This window comes from Zootoca vivipara, chromosome 5 (assembly GCF_965207765.1).
Source record: "Zootoca vivipara chromosome 5, rZooViv2.hap1.1, whole genome shotgun sequence".
Taxonomy (NCBI): domain Eukaryota; kingdom Metazoa; phylum Chordata; class Lepidosauria; order Squamata; family Lacertidae; genus Zootoca; species Zootoca vivipara.
In genome coordinates, this window is record NC_142588.1 from 96138144 (window position 1) to 96154346 (window position 16203).

Sequence of the window (16203 nt, forward strand, 5' to 3'; positions counted from 1 at the left end):
AAAGCAGTGTGCCTTGGTTTTGGAACGCTTTGGTTTTGGAACGGACTTCCGAAATGGATTAAGTTTGAGAACCAAGGTACCACTGCAATTTGCTTGCGCTGGGCAACTCCTGCCCTCTGCCCCTCCTCCTCCCCCTGGGCTATTGTGCTGGCTAATCTGCCCTGCGCATCTATCCTGACCTCCCACCTGAAGGAAACCGGGGGGGGGGGGCGGATTCAAAGCAGCATCTCACAACCGAGAGCCGTAGCGAGATCAAGCGGCTTTGAAGCGAGACTCATTGTAACCTGTGACAATGCGAGGCCGCGCGGAAGGGTCACTGGCCCCCAGCAGCCTGGTAATGAGAGGAGAAAAGGCTTTGGAAAGGAAAGAGTTCCTTGCTTTGCGCAGCTGAGGACGGCATTATTGCACAGCAATGATCCAGCATTAAGAGAGAGGTTGGGGGGGGGGGACAGGCGCGTGTTAGAAATGGGACAGAAATAGGCCAGGATCATAAATTGCCAGCTGAGTCATCCCAGCATCTGCTCTCTGACTACCTTACTTCCTTCTCCTTCCTCGCTTCTTGGGACTAGATAATGGCTTTGCACATAAAAAATAAAAAAGAGCGGTTAATCCAGAGCAGGACTGCAGCTAAACACGAGATGCAGGAGGGAACTGGAAGGGTCCGTTAATTCCCTTGAAATTCATCTCCCCTGAAACAGGCGCATTGTACATATTGCTGACTCTCATATATGATAAAAAAAATCCTTCCAGTAGCACCTTAGAGACCAACTAAGTTTGTCATTGGTATGAGCTTTCATGTGCATTCATGTATCTGAAGAAGTGTGCATGCACACGAAAGCTCATACCAATGACAAACTTAGTTGGTCTCTAAGGTGCTACTGGAAGGATTTTTTTTTATTTTGTTTCGACTACATCAGACCAACACGGCTACCTACCTGTAACCAGAACTCTCATATATGAAATAAACTCAATTCTAACTCCTGGCCATGGTGCTTGTGTGCACTAAGCCATTGGCAAGACTGCTGTGACCTCACAGAATGTTTGCAAACATCCCGATGGAAGGGAAGGCACTGTCGACCGCTGTCCACTCCTCAAAGGAACCAAGAGACTGCCCCGCTGTTACACAGAAACATCAGAATCCGACTTGTATGAATCATAGAATCATAGAGTTGGAAGAGACCACAAGGGCCATCCAGTCCAACCCCCTGCCAAGCAGGAAACACCATCAAAGCATTCTTGACATATGCCTGTCAAGCCTCTGCTTAAAGACCCCCAAAGAAGGAGACTCCACCACACTCCTTGGCAGCAAATTCCACTGCCGAACAGCTCTCACTGTCAGGAAGTTCTTCCTAATGTTTAGGTGGAATCTTCTTTCTTGTAGTTTGAATCCATTGCTCCGTGTCCGCTTCTCTGGAGCAGCAGAAAACAATCTTTCTCCCTCCTCCATATGACATCCTTTCATATATTTAAACATGGCTATCATATCACCCCTTAACCTTCTCTTCTCCAGGCTAAACATACCCAGCTCCCTAAGCCATTCCTCATAAGGCATCGTTTCCAGGCCTTTGGTTGCCCTCTTCTGGACACGTTCCAGCTCGTCAGTATCCTTCTTGAACTGTGGTGCCCAGAACTGGACACAGTACTCCAGGTGAGGTCTGACCAGAGCAGAATACAGTGGTACTATTACTTCCCTTGATCTAGATGCTATACTCCTATTGATGCAGCCCAGAATTGCATTGGCTTTTTGAGCTGCTGCATCACACTGTTGACTCATGTCAAATGAGTCAGACCACTGGTCACTCTAGCTCTGTAGGAGGACTCATCTTAGCTATGATTAATGTATCAAAGGAGGTGAAAGTAGATGACTCTTGAGATACCTTCTGATTCTACAATTCTACGATTCTAGTGTGTTCTTAACCACACTCAGTGAATCGCATGACACTCTGCAACACCACAGGCTTACAGGGACCGCAAAGAGACCGAGACGAAACCTCATTCGTGCATAAAACTCACCGTAAAAGACCCCCTATGCCGAAAAGGCCAGCGCGGGACTTTCCCATCTCCCCTTAGTGGATATGAAAGTCTAACTAAACATGCCAGAGTGGTGTGTGAGTGTGCAACTATTGTTTCTAAGCAAGCCATGCTACGAATCTCTAGCGAAGCCTGAAAGCCAGGGCTGTTCATCGCACAGGAGGTTTTGGCACCTGAAAGGGGAACCGCGAGAGCTGGCAGGCCCTGGACGCTATAAAAAAATAATGTGCTAACTCAAGGAGTTAGCATTCACAGACCATCCTAAAGATTTATGCAATGTAGGCTTAGCATCCTCTTCCCTGAATTTCATGGGCTCTCTGACCCATTTACCGCAGAGCCCTTGGGTATCCTGTTTTGTTGTGAACATTGAACACTGGCCTGACCCGTAGTTAGACAATGGGTCCGTTATTGGCCAACAGATGTCACAGACTCCCCAAACCAGGTTATCTTGTCTTCCCTCCTTCCTAAAACTGGATGTGTCCCATGCCTAAAAACAGCCTTTGCCAACCCAGTGCTCTCCAGATTTTTGGGGACTACAATTCCCATCAGCCCCAGCACTGTAGGAGTTGCGGTCCAAGAAATACGGAACGGGGGCATTACGTTGGTCTGAAGGATCCTGGCAAGGGTCTCTCCAACCTTGCTGAAAGGAAGACCTCGTAGGAACTGAGATGGCCTCTCCCACTTCTGCATGTATCAATATAGCAACGGTGGTCTCAGAACGTTCCTTGACTCAAACTCCCATCATCCCAGATCACTGGTTGTGTTGGTCAAAGCATGGTTTACGCTAGCCCCAGTTTAGCATCCAAACCATGTTTTTGCATTGTGGAAACAACCCATGGTTTAGATGTGCTTCTGTTTCCCTCCTAGCCAGCAATTCGGGTCTCTATATTCAGACTTCGCATCGAACCATGATTTGCAAGCCCACCTCCAAATCTGATTTGCTATCCGGTGCTTAGTCAATTCAGTCATCACCCAATAAACCAAATGTATGCTTCTTTAACTGTGGTTTGGCCTGCTGAGTTCACAAAGACTTCCACTGCTCACAGAGGAGAGCTGTTGGAATGTCGGTAGCCCAGCTTCTGAGAGGGAAGTGAAACTCGTCAGTTTGGCAGGGATTAAAATCCCACGCAGTCACCGGGGCAAAGATTAACCGAGACCTGAGAAGTCGCCAGGAAGTAGGAACGCTCAGGGGTTAGAAGGCCCAGAGGGGAAGTGGCTGAAGGAGAGCAGTCAATAGAACCAAGAAAGCAAGACTATACAGGAAATGAACAGCTGAGTTCGTTCCTTGACTGTAAGCTTCTAATTGTGTTTAGATTAGGATCTGTAGGGGATGGCAAGAATTTCCTAACCATAGCAAGGGGGAAATTTGGCCACATAGTCTTAACATTCAGCTTCTGGGTTAGAAATTGACTGCTTTTTCCGGTGACGAGTTTTGCAGTGTTGTGATTGAACCCGTAACCCATGGGTAGGCAAACTAAGGCCCGGGGGCAGGATCCGGCCCAACCGCCTTCTCAATCCGGCCCGCAGATGGTCTGGGAATCAGCGTGTTTTTACATGAGTAGAATGTGTCCTTTTATTTAAAATGCATCTCTGGGTTATTTGTGGGGAATAGGAATTCGTTCTGGTTTTTTTCTTCCAAAATATAGTCCAGCCCCCCACAAGGTCTGAGGGACAGTGGACCGGCCCCCTGCTGAAAAAGTTTGCAGACCCCTGCCGTAACCTTATAATGCTCAAACGCAAATATTTCTCCCTCATAAAAATGTAAGAAGAGTCTGCTGGATCAGGCCAATGGCTCATCTAATTCAGCAGCTCACAGTGGCCAACCAGATGCCTGTGGGAAGCCCGCAAGCAGGATTTGACCACAAGAGCAACTCTCCCCTCCTGTGGCTTCAGAAGCTGGCATTCAGAAACATTGCTGTCTCTGACTGTGGAGGGCAGAACATAGCCATTAACGGCTAGGAGCCATCGATAGCCCTCTCCTCCTCCACGAATTTGTCCAATCTTCTTTTCAAGCCATCCAAGTGGGTGGTCCTCACTGCCTCCAGTGGCAGTGAGTTCCATAGTTTAACTATACACTGCGTGAAGAAAGGCTTCCTTTTTTCTGTCCTGAATCTTCCAAAGTTCAGCTTCCTTGGATGTTCACAAGGTCCACTGTTATGAGAGAGGGAGAAAAACCTTCCCCTGTCTACTTTCTGCATGCCATGCAAAATTTTATAAACTTCTATTGCGTTGTCTCTTCCTCACCTTTTCTCTGAGCTGAAATGTCCCAAACGCTGCAAGCCTCCACCCTCTTGATCATTTTGGCTGCCCTCCTCTGAACCTTTTCCAACTCTGCAATGCACTCGAATGCACTCACCCCACATCTTTGTAATGTTGCATTATTACATCGCAATTTTATTTTTTAACCCCCTTCCTGATTTCCTCCCTGCAGATTATCAGGGTGTTCAGCTTATTGGCAGGGGAGATGGGACATGACTTAGGCTCTGCCCTCTGAGGTGCCAGTATGCGTTCGGCTACACCAGAAACCCCAATACTGAGTTCTAGTTACAGGTAGGTAGCCGTGTTGGTCTGCCGTAGTTGAAACAAAATTAAAGAGACCAACTAAGTTTGTCATAGGTATGAGCTTTCGTGTGCATGCACACTGCTTCAAATACACAGTTGCTTCAGGTGTTCAAAATGCATCCAATTTTATATCAGAAAATCTGCCCACTTTGAATCATAGAATCATAGAGTTGGAAGAGACAAGGGCCATCCAGTCCAACTCCCTGCCAAGCAGGAAACACCATCCAAGCATTCCTGACAGATGGCTGTCAAGCCTCTGCTCCAAAGAAGGAGACTCCACCACACTCCTTGGCAGCAAATTCCACTGCCGAACAGCTCTTACTGTCAGGAAGTTCTTCCTAATGTTTAGGTGGAATCTTCTTTCCTGTAGTTTGAATCCATTGCTCCGTGTCCGCTTCTCTGGAGCAGCAGAAAACAACCTTTCTCCCTCCTCTATATGACATCCTTTTATATATTTGAACATGGCTATCATATCACCCCTTAACCTTCTCTTCTCCAGGCTAAACATACCCAGCTCCCTAAGCCGTTCCTCATAAGTCTTTGGAAAGACTTCGGCTGTAGTTCTAGTTGGCTGAACTTTGTTAACCGGGGCTGTGCAGCCTTACAGATTTTTCCCAAGCCTCCCTCACAGGGGATGAGACCTCAAACGAAACTAGCAGTCATTTCATTCAGAGCAAACTCGAAACCCGCAAGCCAGTTTCGGGCTTCCTTCCTGCCTTAAAAAAAGAAGTTCACCCTTCTTCTTTTTTCTTTTTTTAATCCTAGCAAAGCGAAGCAAGCCCATTTTCAAAGCCATACCATCCCCTTTTCTTTTCTTTTCTTTTCTTTTCTTTTCAACAACCTGACTGTTTTATTTGTGGGACAGAACAAAACTAAAATGTCCTTAAAGTATTTCCAAGTTGATTTTTCTTTTTTCTTTTTGGCACCTATCGGCAAGCACCCGACAAACACAGACGCCCTCCCCGCCTGGAACAAATTAATAATTTATCCTCCCAATTTTAGTACGATAATAAATAAGACTCGTGGGACATTAAGTTAAAAACCCTCAAGTGACAAATTGCCAGGGAGGGAAAGGCGTCTGTTTGATGAGTGTGTGTGTGTATATATACATATATATAGTTTCTGAAGCAGCTCAATTATGTTAATAACCCAGAGAGGATGTAAATGTGAAGTATAACACATAACAGATGGAGCGCTCGGTGATAAGCTAATCTTACCTGAAAATTGGAATCAGAAAACCTTATTCGTATTTATGGATATGGCATTTGAAGGATGCCACTTAACGGGCAATATATAGAAAATCAATATGTCCTTAATTTTAATTTTAAGTTAAAAAAAATGATCGCACTTAACTCTAGGTGAATATTAACTTTCTTTGACATACTTTTTGACGGATTCTTCTCTCCACCGATTCAGCTGCTTTGCAGCCGCTGCCGCCACCCTGAACACTCTTGAGTTCCCTCCAGACCCCTATAAATCTGATAATGTCAAAGAATCGACTCTTATCAGCCAGAACGCAGGACACCCCTCCGCGCATGCCTCAAAGCATCCTGGGAACTGTAGTTTGTTAAGGGTTCTCACGGCTGCAAGGAGACCAAGTTCTTCTGGTATGTTTTTTAAAGCTACCCAGAGCAGCCACAGGGACGTGGGTGATGCTGTGGGTTAAACCACAGAGTCTAAGGCTTGCTGATCAGAAGGTTGGTGGTTCGAATCCCTGCAACGGGGTGAGCTCCTGTTGCTCGGTCCCAGCTCCTGCCAACCTAGCAGTTCAAAAGCACACCAAAACTGCAAGTAGATTAATAGGTACCGCTACAGTGGGAAGGTAAACGGCGTTTCCGTGCGCTGCTCTGGTTCGCTAGAAGCAGCTTTGTCATGCTGGCCACATGACCCGGAAGCTGTCTTCGGACAAACGCCGGCTCCCTCGGCCTATAGAGCGAGAAGAGCACCGCAACCCCAGAGTTGTCTGAGACTGGACCTAATGGTCAGGGGTACCTTTACCTTTACCTTAGAGCAGCCACAACCCCCACGGCTAGCATTCCCAGCGGCAGCCAACGGAGGCACCACAGGTCCATTACACAGAAGCAAGCACAGGTTCTCAGACTAAGGAGGAGGACCGGGGTATACAGGTAAACTCGGAAAAATAGAATATCGTCGAAAAGTGCATCTATTTCAGTAATGCAACTTAAAAGCTGAACCCAATATATGAGATAGATGCATGACATGCAAAGCAAGATATGTCAAGCCTTTATTTGTTGTAATTGTAATTATTTGTCGTTAGGCGGGTGAATTATAAATGGAATGTAATTAATGAAATGTAATAGCGATGTTTATTTTTGTTTATTTTTGTATTATTGTAACTATTTGTTTTGCTACTGCGGAATTTCCCAAAAGAAAGCGTTTGTAAAAAATAAAAGAAAAATAAAAAAAAATAAGTTGCATTACTGAAATTCTAATTTTCGGAGTTTCACCTGTACCTGCCTCTGGGGGCATTTGCCCCTTCCGCCTTTACCCAAAGCCTTGCGTTTGGGGACTCCAGCAAACCATACACAATTTTGCCCATTTTAAAAGGTTTCTCTCCCCCCCCCCCAGGTTTTAAAGCAAAGGTTGGATGGTCGTCTGCCAGGGATTCTTTAGCTGTGATTCCTGCACTGCAGGGGGCTGGACTAGATGACCCTTGGGGTTCCCTTCCAACTCTACAGTTCTGTGATTCTATGGTATTCAGAAGCAGAGCAGAGCCATCGTGGCTACAAGGTTATAACAGAGATTTCACTGGCTCTGTAATTCTTGCCTGAGCCTACGAGGCTCGTCTCCTACAAGAACTTTTTTGGCCCAGGCCAAAATAAAACGCATTTTCTTGCTAGGAAGGTTCCCCAAGTTCACCATATTCAATTAAAGGAATGATTCATAAGAAAACAAGGTTTCGAGTGGCAAAGGGGGGTGGGGTGGTGCGTTGAATTAAATTTTTAATTGCCCCAGATATATGGGGTTGTTGTTGTTGTTTTGTTAGTCCTCCCTGCAAGGTTAAATCAGAATCGGCAACTGCTGAATTTCGCAGCAATCCTTTCCTTCAAATTTACCCCCAGAAGGACAAAAAAACCAAAAAGAAACCCACCTCCATTTACGTCACACAGCTAATCTCGTATTGAACCCAGGGGATAGTCAGACCTGCTAATTACCTTCCATGGTTCCGGGAAAACACAGAGGCTTATAAGGGTTTGGTCTCCGTGATTAATTTCCTCTCACAATTTCACCACCTATTGTTGCTGCAGGAGGGATGAGAGACGGTAATGAGACACTTTGCTCCTTCCTCAATTGATTTTGAAAAGGACAGGGGCTCGCCACGATCTCTCCCCCTCCCTCTCTCATCCGCTCACCGAGGGATGATGCTGTGCCCGTCCTCCTAAGGCCTTGACCAAGTTCTCAAAGCGGAAGGGAGCAGCACCTGAACCCGCTTCCCCTGGAGATGGAAGCCGGAGTTAGTGCGCCGAGATCTGCCAGCGATGCTTTTGTTGTCGTGCCTCCATTGGACGGGTTCAGGCGATGCTGGATTTCGGCATCAATGTTGGCCCCTTGTGGAAAGGTAACTGCCTAGGTAGGAGAAGCGATCGAGATCGCCAAAGAGAGATTGCACGGGGTTGGCCTAGATGACCCCCCGGGGTCCCTTCAAACTCCACCATTGTATGATTCTCCATTCCCCTTCCTAACTAGGTCCTGTCCAGTACAGGCACTCTTCCTCTCTAACCCTGTTCTCAAGGACCACACTCTATACCCATAGTTGGAGGCAGTGACGCTTCTGAATCCCCGTTGCTGGAAAACCAATGGGAGGGGAGAGTCCCTGTCGCACTCGGGTCCTGCTAGCAGGTTTCCCAAAAGAGGCATCTGGTTGGCCACTGAGAGAACAGGATGCTGGAATAGATGGACCACTGGTCTGATTTGGAAGGGCTCTTTTTGGGTGGTCAGCTTCACGGCTAATGGATTGATGGATTGAGGTTGAATCCTGACAAGACAGAAGTACTGTTTTGGGGGGGACAGGGGGCGGGCAGGTGTGGAGGACTCCCTGGTCCTGAATGGGGTCACTGTGCCCCGGAAGGACCAGGTGGGCAGCCTGGGAGTCATTTTGGACTCACAGCTGTCCATGGAGGCGCAGGTCAATTCTGTGTCCAGGGCAGCTGTCTATCAGCTCCATCTGGTACGCAGGCTGAGACCCTTCCTGCCCGCAGACTGTCTGGCCAGAGTGGTGCATGCTCTGGTTATCTCCCGCTTGGACTACTGCAATGCGCTCTGCGTGGGGCTACCTTTGAAGGTGACCCGGAAACTGCAATTAATCCAGAATGCGGCAGCTAGACTGGTGACTGGGAGCGGCCGCTGAGACCATATAACACCAGTCCTGAAAGACCTACATTGGCTCCCGGTACGTTTCCGAGCACAATTCAAAGTGTTGGTGCTGACCTTGAAAGCCCTAAATGGCCTCGGTCCAGTATACCTGAAGGAGTGTCTCCATCCCCATCGTTCTGCCCAGACACTGAGGTCCAGTACCGAGGGCCTTCTGGCGGTTCCCTCGTTGCGAGAAGCCAAGTTGCAGGGAACCAGGTAGAGGGCCTTCTCGGTGGTGGCGCCTCCCCTGTGGAACGCCCTCCCATCGGATGTCAAAGAGATAAACAACTACCTGACATTTAGAAAACACCTAAAGGCAGCCCTGTTTAGGGAAGTTTTTAATCTGTGATATTTAATCTGTTATATTTTAATGAGGGTGAAAGAGGAGAGCGCAAAAGATGGTCTGAAGCTCAACATCAAAAAAACCAAGATCATGGCCACTGGTCCCATCACCTCCTGGCAAATGGAAGGGGAAGAAATGGAGGCAGTGAGAGATTTTACTTTCTTGGGCTCCTTGATCACTGCAGATGGTGACAGCAGTCACGAAATTAAAAGACGCCTGCTTCTTGGGAGAAAAGCAATGACAAACCTAGACAGCATCTTAAAAAGCAGAGACATCACCTTGCCGACAAAGGTCCGTATAGTTAAAGCTATGGTTTTCCCAGTAGTGATGTATGGAAGTGAGAGCTGGACCATCAAGAAGGCTGGTCGCCGAAGAATTGATGCTTTTGAATTATGGTGCTGGAGGGAGACTCTTGAGAGTCCCATGGACTGCAAGAAGATCAAATCTTTCCATTCTTAAGGAAATCAGCCCTGAGTGCTCACTGGAAGGACAGATCCTGAAGCTGAGGCTCCAATACTTTGGCCACCTCATGAGAAGAGAAGAATCCTTGGAAAAGACCCTGATGTTGGGAAAGATTGAGGGCACTAGGAGAAGGGGACGACAGAGGACGAGATGGTTGGACAGTGTTCTTGAAGCTACGAACATGAGTTTGACCAAACTGCGGGAGGCAGTGGAAGACAGGAGTGCCTGGCGTTCTCTGGTCCATGGGGTCACGAAGAGTCGGACACGACTAAACGACTAAACAACAAACAACAACAACATTTTAATGTATTTTTAACCTTTATTGGAAGCCACCCAGAGTGGCTGGGGAGACAAATAATAATATATTATTATTATTATTATTATTATTATTATTCTCCTGCCAACCTAGCAGTTCGAAAGCACCTCAAAATGCAAGTAGATAAATAGGAACCGCTACAGCGGGAAGGTAAACGGCGTTTCCATGTGCTGCTCTGGTTTGCCAGAAGCGGCTTTGTCATGCTGGCCACATGACCTGGAAGCTATACGCCGGCTCCCTCGGCCAATAATGCGAGATGAGCGCGCAACCCCAGAGTCGGTCACGACTGGACCTAATGGTCAGGGGTCCCTTTACCTTTACCTATTATTATTATTATTATTATTATTATTATTATTATTATTATTATCACAGTATATCTCTTGCAGACTGGCTCCCTTCACCCTCTGCTGGCAGCTGCCCATGAGAAGAGGCCAAGGGAGCGAGGAGAGCAGAGCAGGGATGATGCAGAGCCAGACAGCAAAAGAGAGCGGGATTCATCCTTCCCAAGGACCCTACCTGCCATGATGTGCCAAGAAGCCCCTGGACATTTGGGGACAATCTGGCCTGCAAATATGCAGAAGACTGTTGTTGTTTTTGAAGCCCACACATGCTCAGGAGTTAAGTGTTCCCTGGAGGTGACACTCGGAACATTGGATTCTCTCTGTCTGCGACGCCCTGCTCATGTTCTGAATTAATGGGGAAGGAGAGGGGAAAGCACAGCCGGGAAGAATTTAATGTATGTCTGGTATTCAGCGCTGTGCTCTCGTTCCCAGTGCCTCGGCATCGTCTCGCTCCTCCGGGCCGTATATGGAGCCGAGCAGCCACATGCGGCAACAAGGAAAGCTTAGGTTCCCACCTCTGTTTGTCTTTGCTGGAAATCCAGCGTCTCCCTCTAGGAATAGGAGGCACGTGAGCAAAGGGGGGCAGCTTCCCCAACCGGGCGCCCTGCAGACATCGCTTTGCTTCGTAGAATGTTAATACGCCCCTTGAGTGCAAAGGGGGAGACGGCAAAGCGGTTCACCAAACAGAGGAAACGATAAAACGATAATCAAGAAAGAATTGGCGGCAATGATTCCAAACATCTGAAAGTTAAAATGACTAAAGGCGTCAGCTTTCCAAACATCTGGTAGGCTTGCCTTCAGAAAAATGCTTTAGCAGGAGCCGAAAAGAGTACAGGGAAAGGCCCTCCCTGATATCAATAGGCAGGGAGTTCCAAAGTTAAGGTGCTGCAAGACTGAGTTCTTACAAAGCAAGGATTATCTGGCCACTTGTTCCAACTGAAGTGGTCGAGTGAGAAAATATGGGGAAAGGAGATCTCACAGCTAAACAGGCCCCCAGTTGTTATGAGCTTTGTAGACTAAGAATAAGAACTTGAACTTGGCCCAGTCACAAATCGGTAACCAGTGCAGATCTCTGAGCTCAAGTGTCATATGCGGACGAGGCCTCACTCCTGCCAGCATTCTGCACTTACTACAGCTTCCGGACTGAGCGCAAGGGCGCATTGCAGTGATCCAGTTGTGGGCTGCAACAACTATTAGCCCCAGCAAGGAAAGCAGGAAGGTGGTGGACTCTCCTCCACTGAAGGTTTTTAAGCAGAGATCCGCTGGTCATCTGCCAGGGGCGGTTTAGCTGAAATTCCTGCATTGCAGGGGGTTGGACTCACTAGATGACCCTTGGGGGTCCCTTCCAACTCTGCAATTCTATGATTCAGTGGTCTCTGGGTAGGGCTGGGAAGGATTCCCTGTCGGAAAACCTGGCCAGCCACTGTTAGTCAGGATAGATAATATTGAACTGGATCAGACATCCTCAAACTCGGCCCTCCAGATGTTTTGGGACTACAATTTCCATCATCCCTGACCACTGGTCCTGTTAGCTAGGGATGATGGGAATTGTAGTCCCAAAACATCTGGAGGGGCGAGTTTGGGGGTGTCTGAGCTAGATGGGGCAATGGTCATACACACCTTCCTATTTCCCAAAGACAGTTTAAGTAAGAATAGCGAAAACGGCCGCAGGAAATTTTCCTACATCTTCAGCATCTCCTCATGTTTGTCCCTGACGTTTGGTAACTTAAGCCAAACTGCCCCTGGCTATGGAGGTTCTATCAAACCTCTGTGAAGTTGCCTAATCCTTTCTTCTTTCTGATATTTTCTTCTCTCCCCAAAAGCGCTTTTTGCCGGCAGCTACCAGAACATGCCTGCAGCAATCCGTTCCTGGGGTTTATGTCTTTTGTGTGGACCTGCTCACCCGAGACTTGCCACCAGTCAGCGGGTGATTCAAAGGGGTGGTTGTGAGAGTCAGCAGAATTTGCCCCAGAATTCATCCTCTCCACACCGTTCTCGATTTTATAAATAACCATCATCTCCCCTCCGTTTCCAAAGCCCTTTTCTCTAAGCTTGAGACTCTCCACTCTTAAACCTCCCTTTATAGAACACGCAACAGATTGCTATTGTCTGACCAGGGAACAGCTCAAACAGCTGAAAACATTCAGAATGCTGCAGGCAGACACTTGAAGGGCTTGTTTTCGAGGCTAAGTGGGCTTAGATAACAGCTGCGTCTGACTTCGACAAACAATTCTCCCCGTCATCTTAGCTTCCCAAGTCTAGGGAGCTATAGGCGGAACGGGAAGAGCCCAGCACGAGCTCAGGTCAGCACAGAACGGCATTCAGACAACCGGCCCTTTATAAAAAGCAAGTTTCTGGTCCTCATGATGTTGGAGAGAAGGCTGATAGGCAGGCCGGTTGCTGCTGACGGAACAGTGGGTCCAGTAATAATGGCTAAGAGATTGAAACTGGTGAACTAGAAGAATAGAGAACCAGGCAGAGGGCCTTCTCGGTGGTGGCGCCCGCCCTGTGGAACGCCCTCCCATCAGATGTCAAGGAAAGAAACAACTACCTGACTTTTAGAAGACATCTGAAGGCAGCCCTGTTTAGGGAAGTTTTTAATGTTTGATGTTTCATCGTGTTTTTAATATTCTGTTGGGAGCCGCCCAGAGTGGCTGGGGAAACCTAGTCAGTTGGGTGGGGTAGAAATAATAAATTATTATTATTATTATTATTATTATTATTATTATTATTATTTTATTATTACTATTCCCCTTCATCAATGGCCTGACAATATGACAATATTAGCAATGTATGAACGGACTGCATACAGACGCAGACTTTCTTTGGATAAATACAATGATATTTGAAATGACTTTACACATAATATATTAGTTACAGGTAGGTATCCATGTTGGTCTGACGTAGTCAAAACTAAAAATAAAAAAATTCCTTCCAGTAGCACCTTAGAGACCAACTAAGTTTGTCATAGGTATGAGCTTCCATGTGCATGCACACTTCTTCAGATTCTTCAGAATATATTAGGTTATTGATAAACATATTTCTACCAGGATAATCTGACTAAACACATATGTATTGAGCATTTTCCCTTTATTTCTATTTTCATCTGCGTTTTTCTACTTTTCCTTTTCCTTTTAATCACTTTGTTTTTATACATGAAATTCTTCCAATGAAATATTAATATCAGAAAAAGAGAGCAGGGGCTTTAAACCACAATACAGGAGAATTTCAAAGATAAGGAAAAGAGAGAGAGGCAATGCATCCCCCCCAAAAAAAATACACAGACGACTTCAGATCTCGGTCTTTCTATGTGCCAGCACCTTTGGAACTCCCTGCCTATTGACACCAAGCAGGTGCCTTTGCTGCATTCTTTTGTTGTTGTTGTTGTTGTTGTTGTTGTTTAGTCGTTTAGTCGTGTCCGACTCTTCGTGACCCCATGGACCAGAGCACGCCAGGCACTCCTGTCTTGCACTGCCTCCCGCAGTTTGGTCAAACTCATGTTGGTAGCTTCCGAGAACACTGTCCAACCATCTCGTCCTCTGTCGTCCCCTTCTCCTTGTGCCCTCCATCTTTCCCAACATCAGGGTCTTTTCCAAGCATTCTTTTAAGCACTTGCTTTAAAAATTATTGTTTAAACAAGCCTGTCCAAATGCTTAGAAAGCTGCTGAGAGTTTTAACCTGCTTTAAGTCTTTTAACTTTTTATATATTTTAAAGGATTGTTGCCATTTCCCCTTTATTTCCCTGTTCAATCTATTTGTGATCCACTTGGAGGTTGTTTTGTTTTTGTTTTGTTTTTTACAATCAAGCAAGTATAAATTATATGGGGGGGGGGAACTGGGGCATTGGTATTTTGTCAGCCCAGGCAGGCAGCCTTCCACAATGCGCCGTCCCTGCTGCAAACCAAATTTGGTACAGGGATTGTGGTTCGGGACATATTAGACAGGCCAACTCAGGAGGGTTCTGGAAATGCACTCAGGGAAGGAAAGTCTCATCCTGAAAGGCGCTGCAAAGGCGCTGGCATGCTCAGTGGTGTAAGGAACCAAAGTTTGCAATGAAGTACAGGAAGTGGCATGCACAATTCCAGGAGCAAAAAGGTTGGGGGCGCCCCCAACTTTGCACCCTCACAGTTCCAAGGTATGAATTTGGGCAGCGCGAGGGAATGAGGCCAGTGGCACAGACGGGCGCTTGGTGTTTGTTGGCGAGGAATCTTTGCCCCTCTGCCCCAGATGCAGGGAGAAGCAGCTAAACAGAGTCCCAAAATAAACCTTAGTGCTTTTCTCGACACCAGAGTTCATTTCCTCCTCCAAAGATGCGCTTCGCACAACCGAAGGGATTGATCTGCAGAAATGTGTTGGGTCAGCCCTTCTAAAATTTCAGCCCTCGTTTGCATCCTGCATGCATTATTTACTTTACTAAAGAGCGAAAGGAGAGAGAGAGAGAGAGAGAGAGAGAGAGAGAGAGAGAGAGAGAGAGAGAGAGAGAGAGAGAGAGAGAGAGATGCAGCAAAGGAAGGGCAACGGGAGCCGTGGCAAAAGGCAAGCCTTTGAACAAATCAATGCTTCATCACTTCGGAGAGGTTTTTTGTGTACACACACATCGTACAGCTGCTCTGCTGACCCCAAACCAACTTTGCCAGGGCCACAAAGCTACCAGAACAGCAGAAACGAAAACATTCAACCTTGGACCGAAAAGCAAACGAGAGAGTAGCGTGTGATGCAAGGACACGGAAAAGTCAGGTGTCAGGGAGATGCGTCCTCTTGCTTTCAGCCTTCTCCCTGACGTGCAGGTTTTTTTAAAAAGAAGGAATTTTGTTTTTGCATGGAGGCCCACACTCAATAATGCAATACAACGGTCTTTGGCAGTTTTATCCTGCCTTTCCTCCAGGAATCTGAGGGATTGCCTGTTTTAGCCTCACAACAGCCCTCTGAGGTAGGAGAGGCTGCAAGATCAAAATCAGGACTGGCCCAAGATCAGGCGGTGATTTTTTGGGGTGTGTGTGAGGATTTGAACCCAGTACCTCACACTTTTAAACCAATACATCACATTAGCTGTTCCTTGTGTAGATCAGAAGTTGCAATAGTTAATCAGCATCGCAGATTTCAGTTCTGGCAAGGATTTACCTGGAGTCTGCTGCTCAATTCTGGGCCCCACAGTCGAAAAAGGAATGTTGTCTGTCGGGAAGCGATTTCAGGAGGAGAGCTTTGGAGAACCGACTGGGCCTGGCAAGCAAACAGAAGCAAGAGGTTTAGTCTCAAAACAGTTCTGCGTTCGAACATCTACGGGCTGTTCGGCCTGCCTCGCAGGGACAGGGTGTTGCGGAAATGAAACAAAGCCATTATTGTTAACCAGGTTCAGCACTCGGCAATGTTAAGGTATCAACACACCCTCAAAACTCATCTCCAGAGTTGCTAATACAAGGGCTGTCATGTCATCTTCAGATAACTGAAGCGCTGTCACATGGAAGATGGAGCAAGCTAGTCTTCTGCTGTTGCAGAGCACCTGAACCAATGGACTCGAAACACTTGGAAGAACTTTCTGACACCAAAAACTGTTCAACAGTGGAACGGACTCCCTCTGGAGGTGGTGGACTCTCCTTCCTTACTCTCCTTCCTTGGAGGTTTTTAAGCAGAGGTTAGATGGCCATCTGCCAGAGATGCCTGCATTGCACAGGGTTGGACTATAGGACCCTTGGAGGTCCCTTCAAACTCCACAATTCTCTGATTCTCACACTTGCCCGATGCATGGTCAATGAGGGAGCATGACAAGCTCAAAC

The 16203-nt window shown here is 47.0% G+C and overlaps 1 protein-coding gene across 5 annotated transcripts in view; it reads right to left on the bottom strand.

Annotated features, from left to right (window-relative positions):
* LPP (LIM domain containing preferred translocation partner in lipoma) overlaps positions 1-16203 on the bottom strand; it is a 277203-nt gene that overhangs the window by 203166 nt on the left and 57834 nt on the right. For all 5 annotated transcript variants that reach the window (XM_060274249.2, XM_060274252.2, XM_060274253.2 and 2 more), the window contains exon 2: positions 15551-15649. Coding sequence is in view for 1 of the 5 variants with exons in the window: in XM_060274250.2 (XP_060130233.2) it covers positions 15551-15649 (99 nt within the window). In the remaining 4 variants the exon portion in view is untranslated. The remainder of the gene's footprint in view (positions 1-15550; positions 15650-16203) is intronic.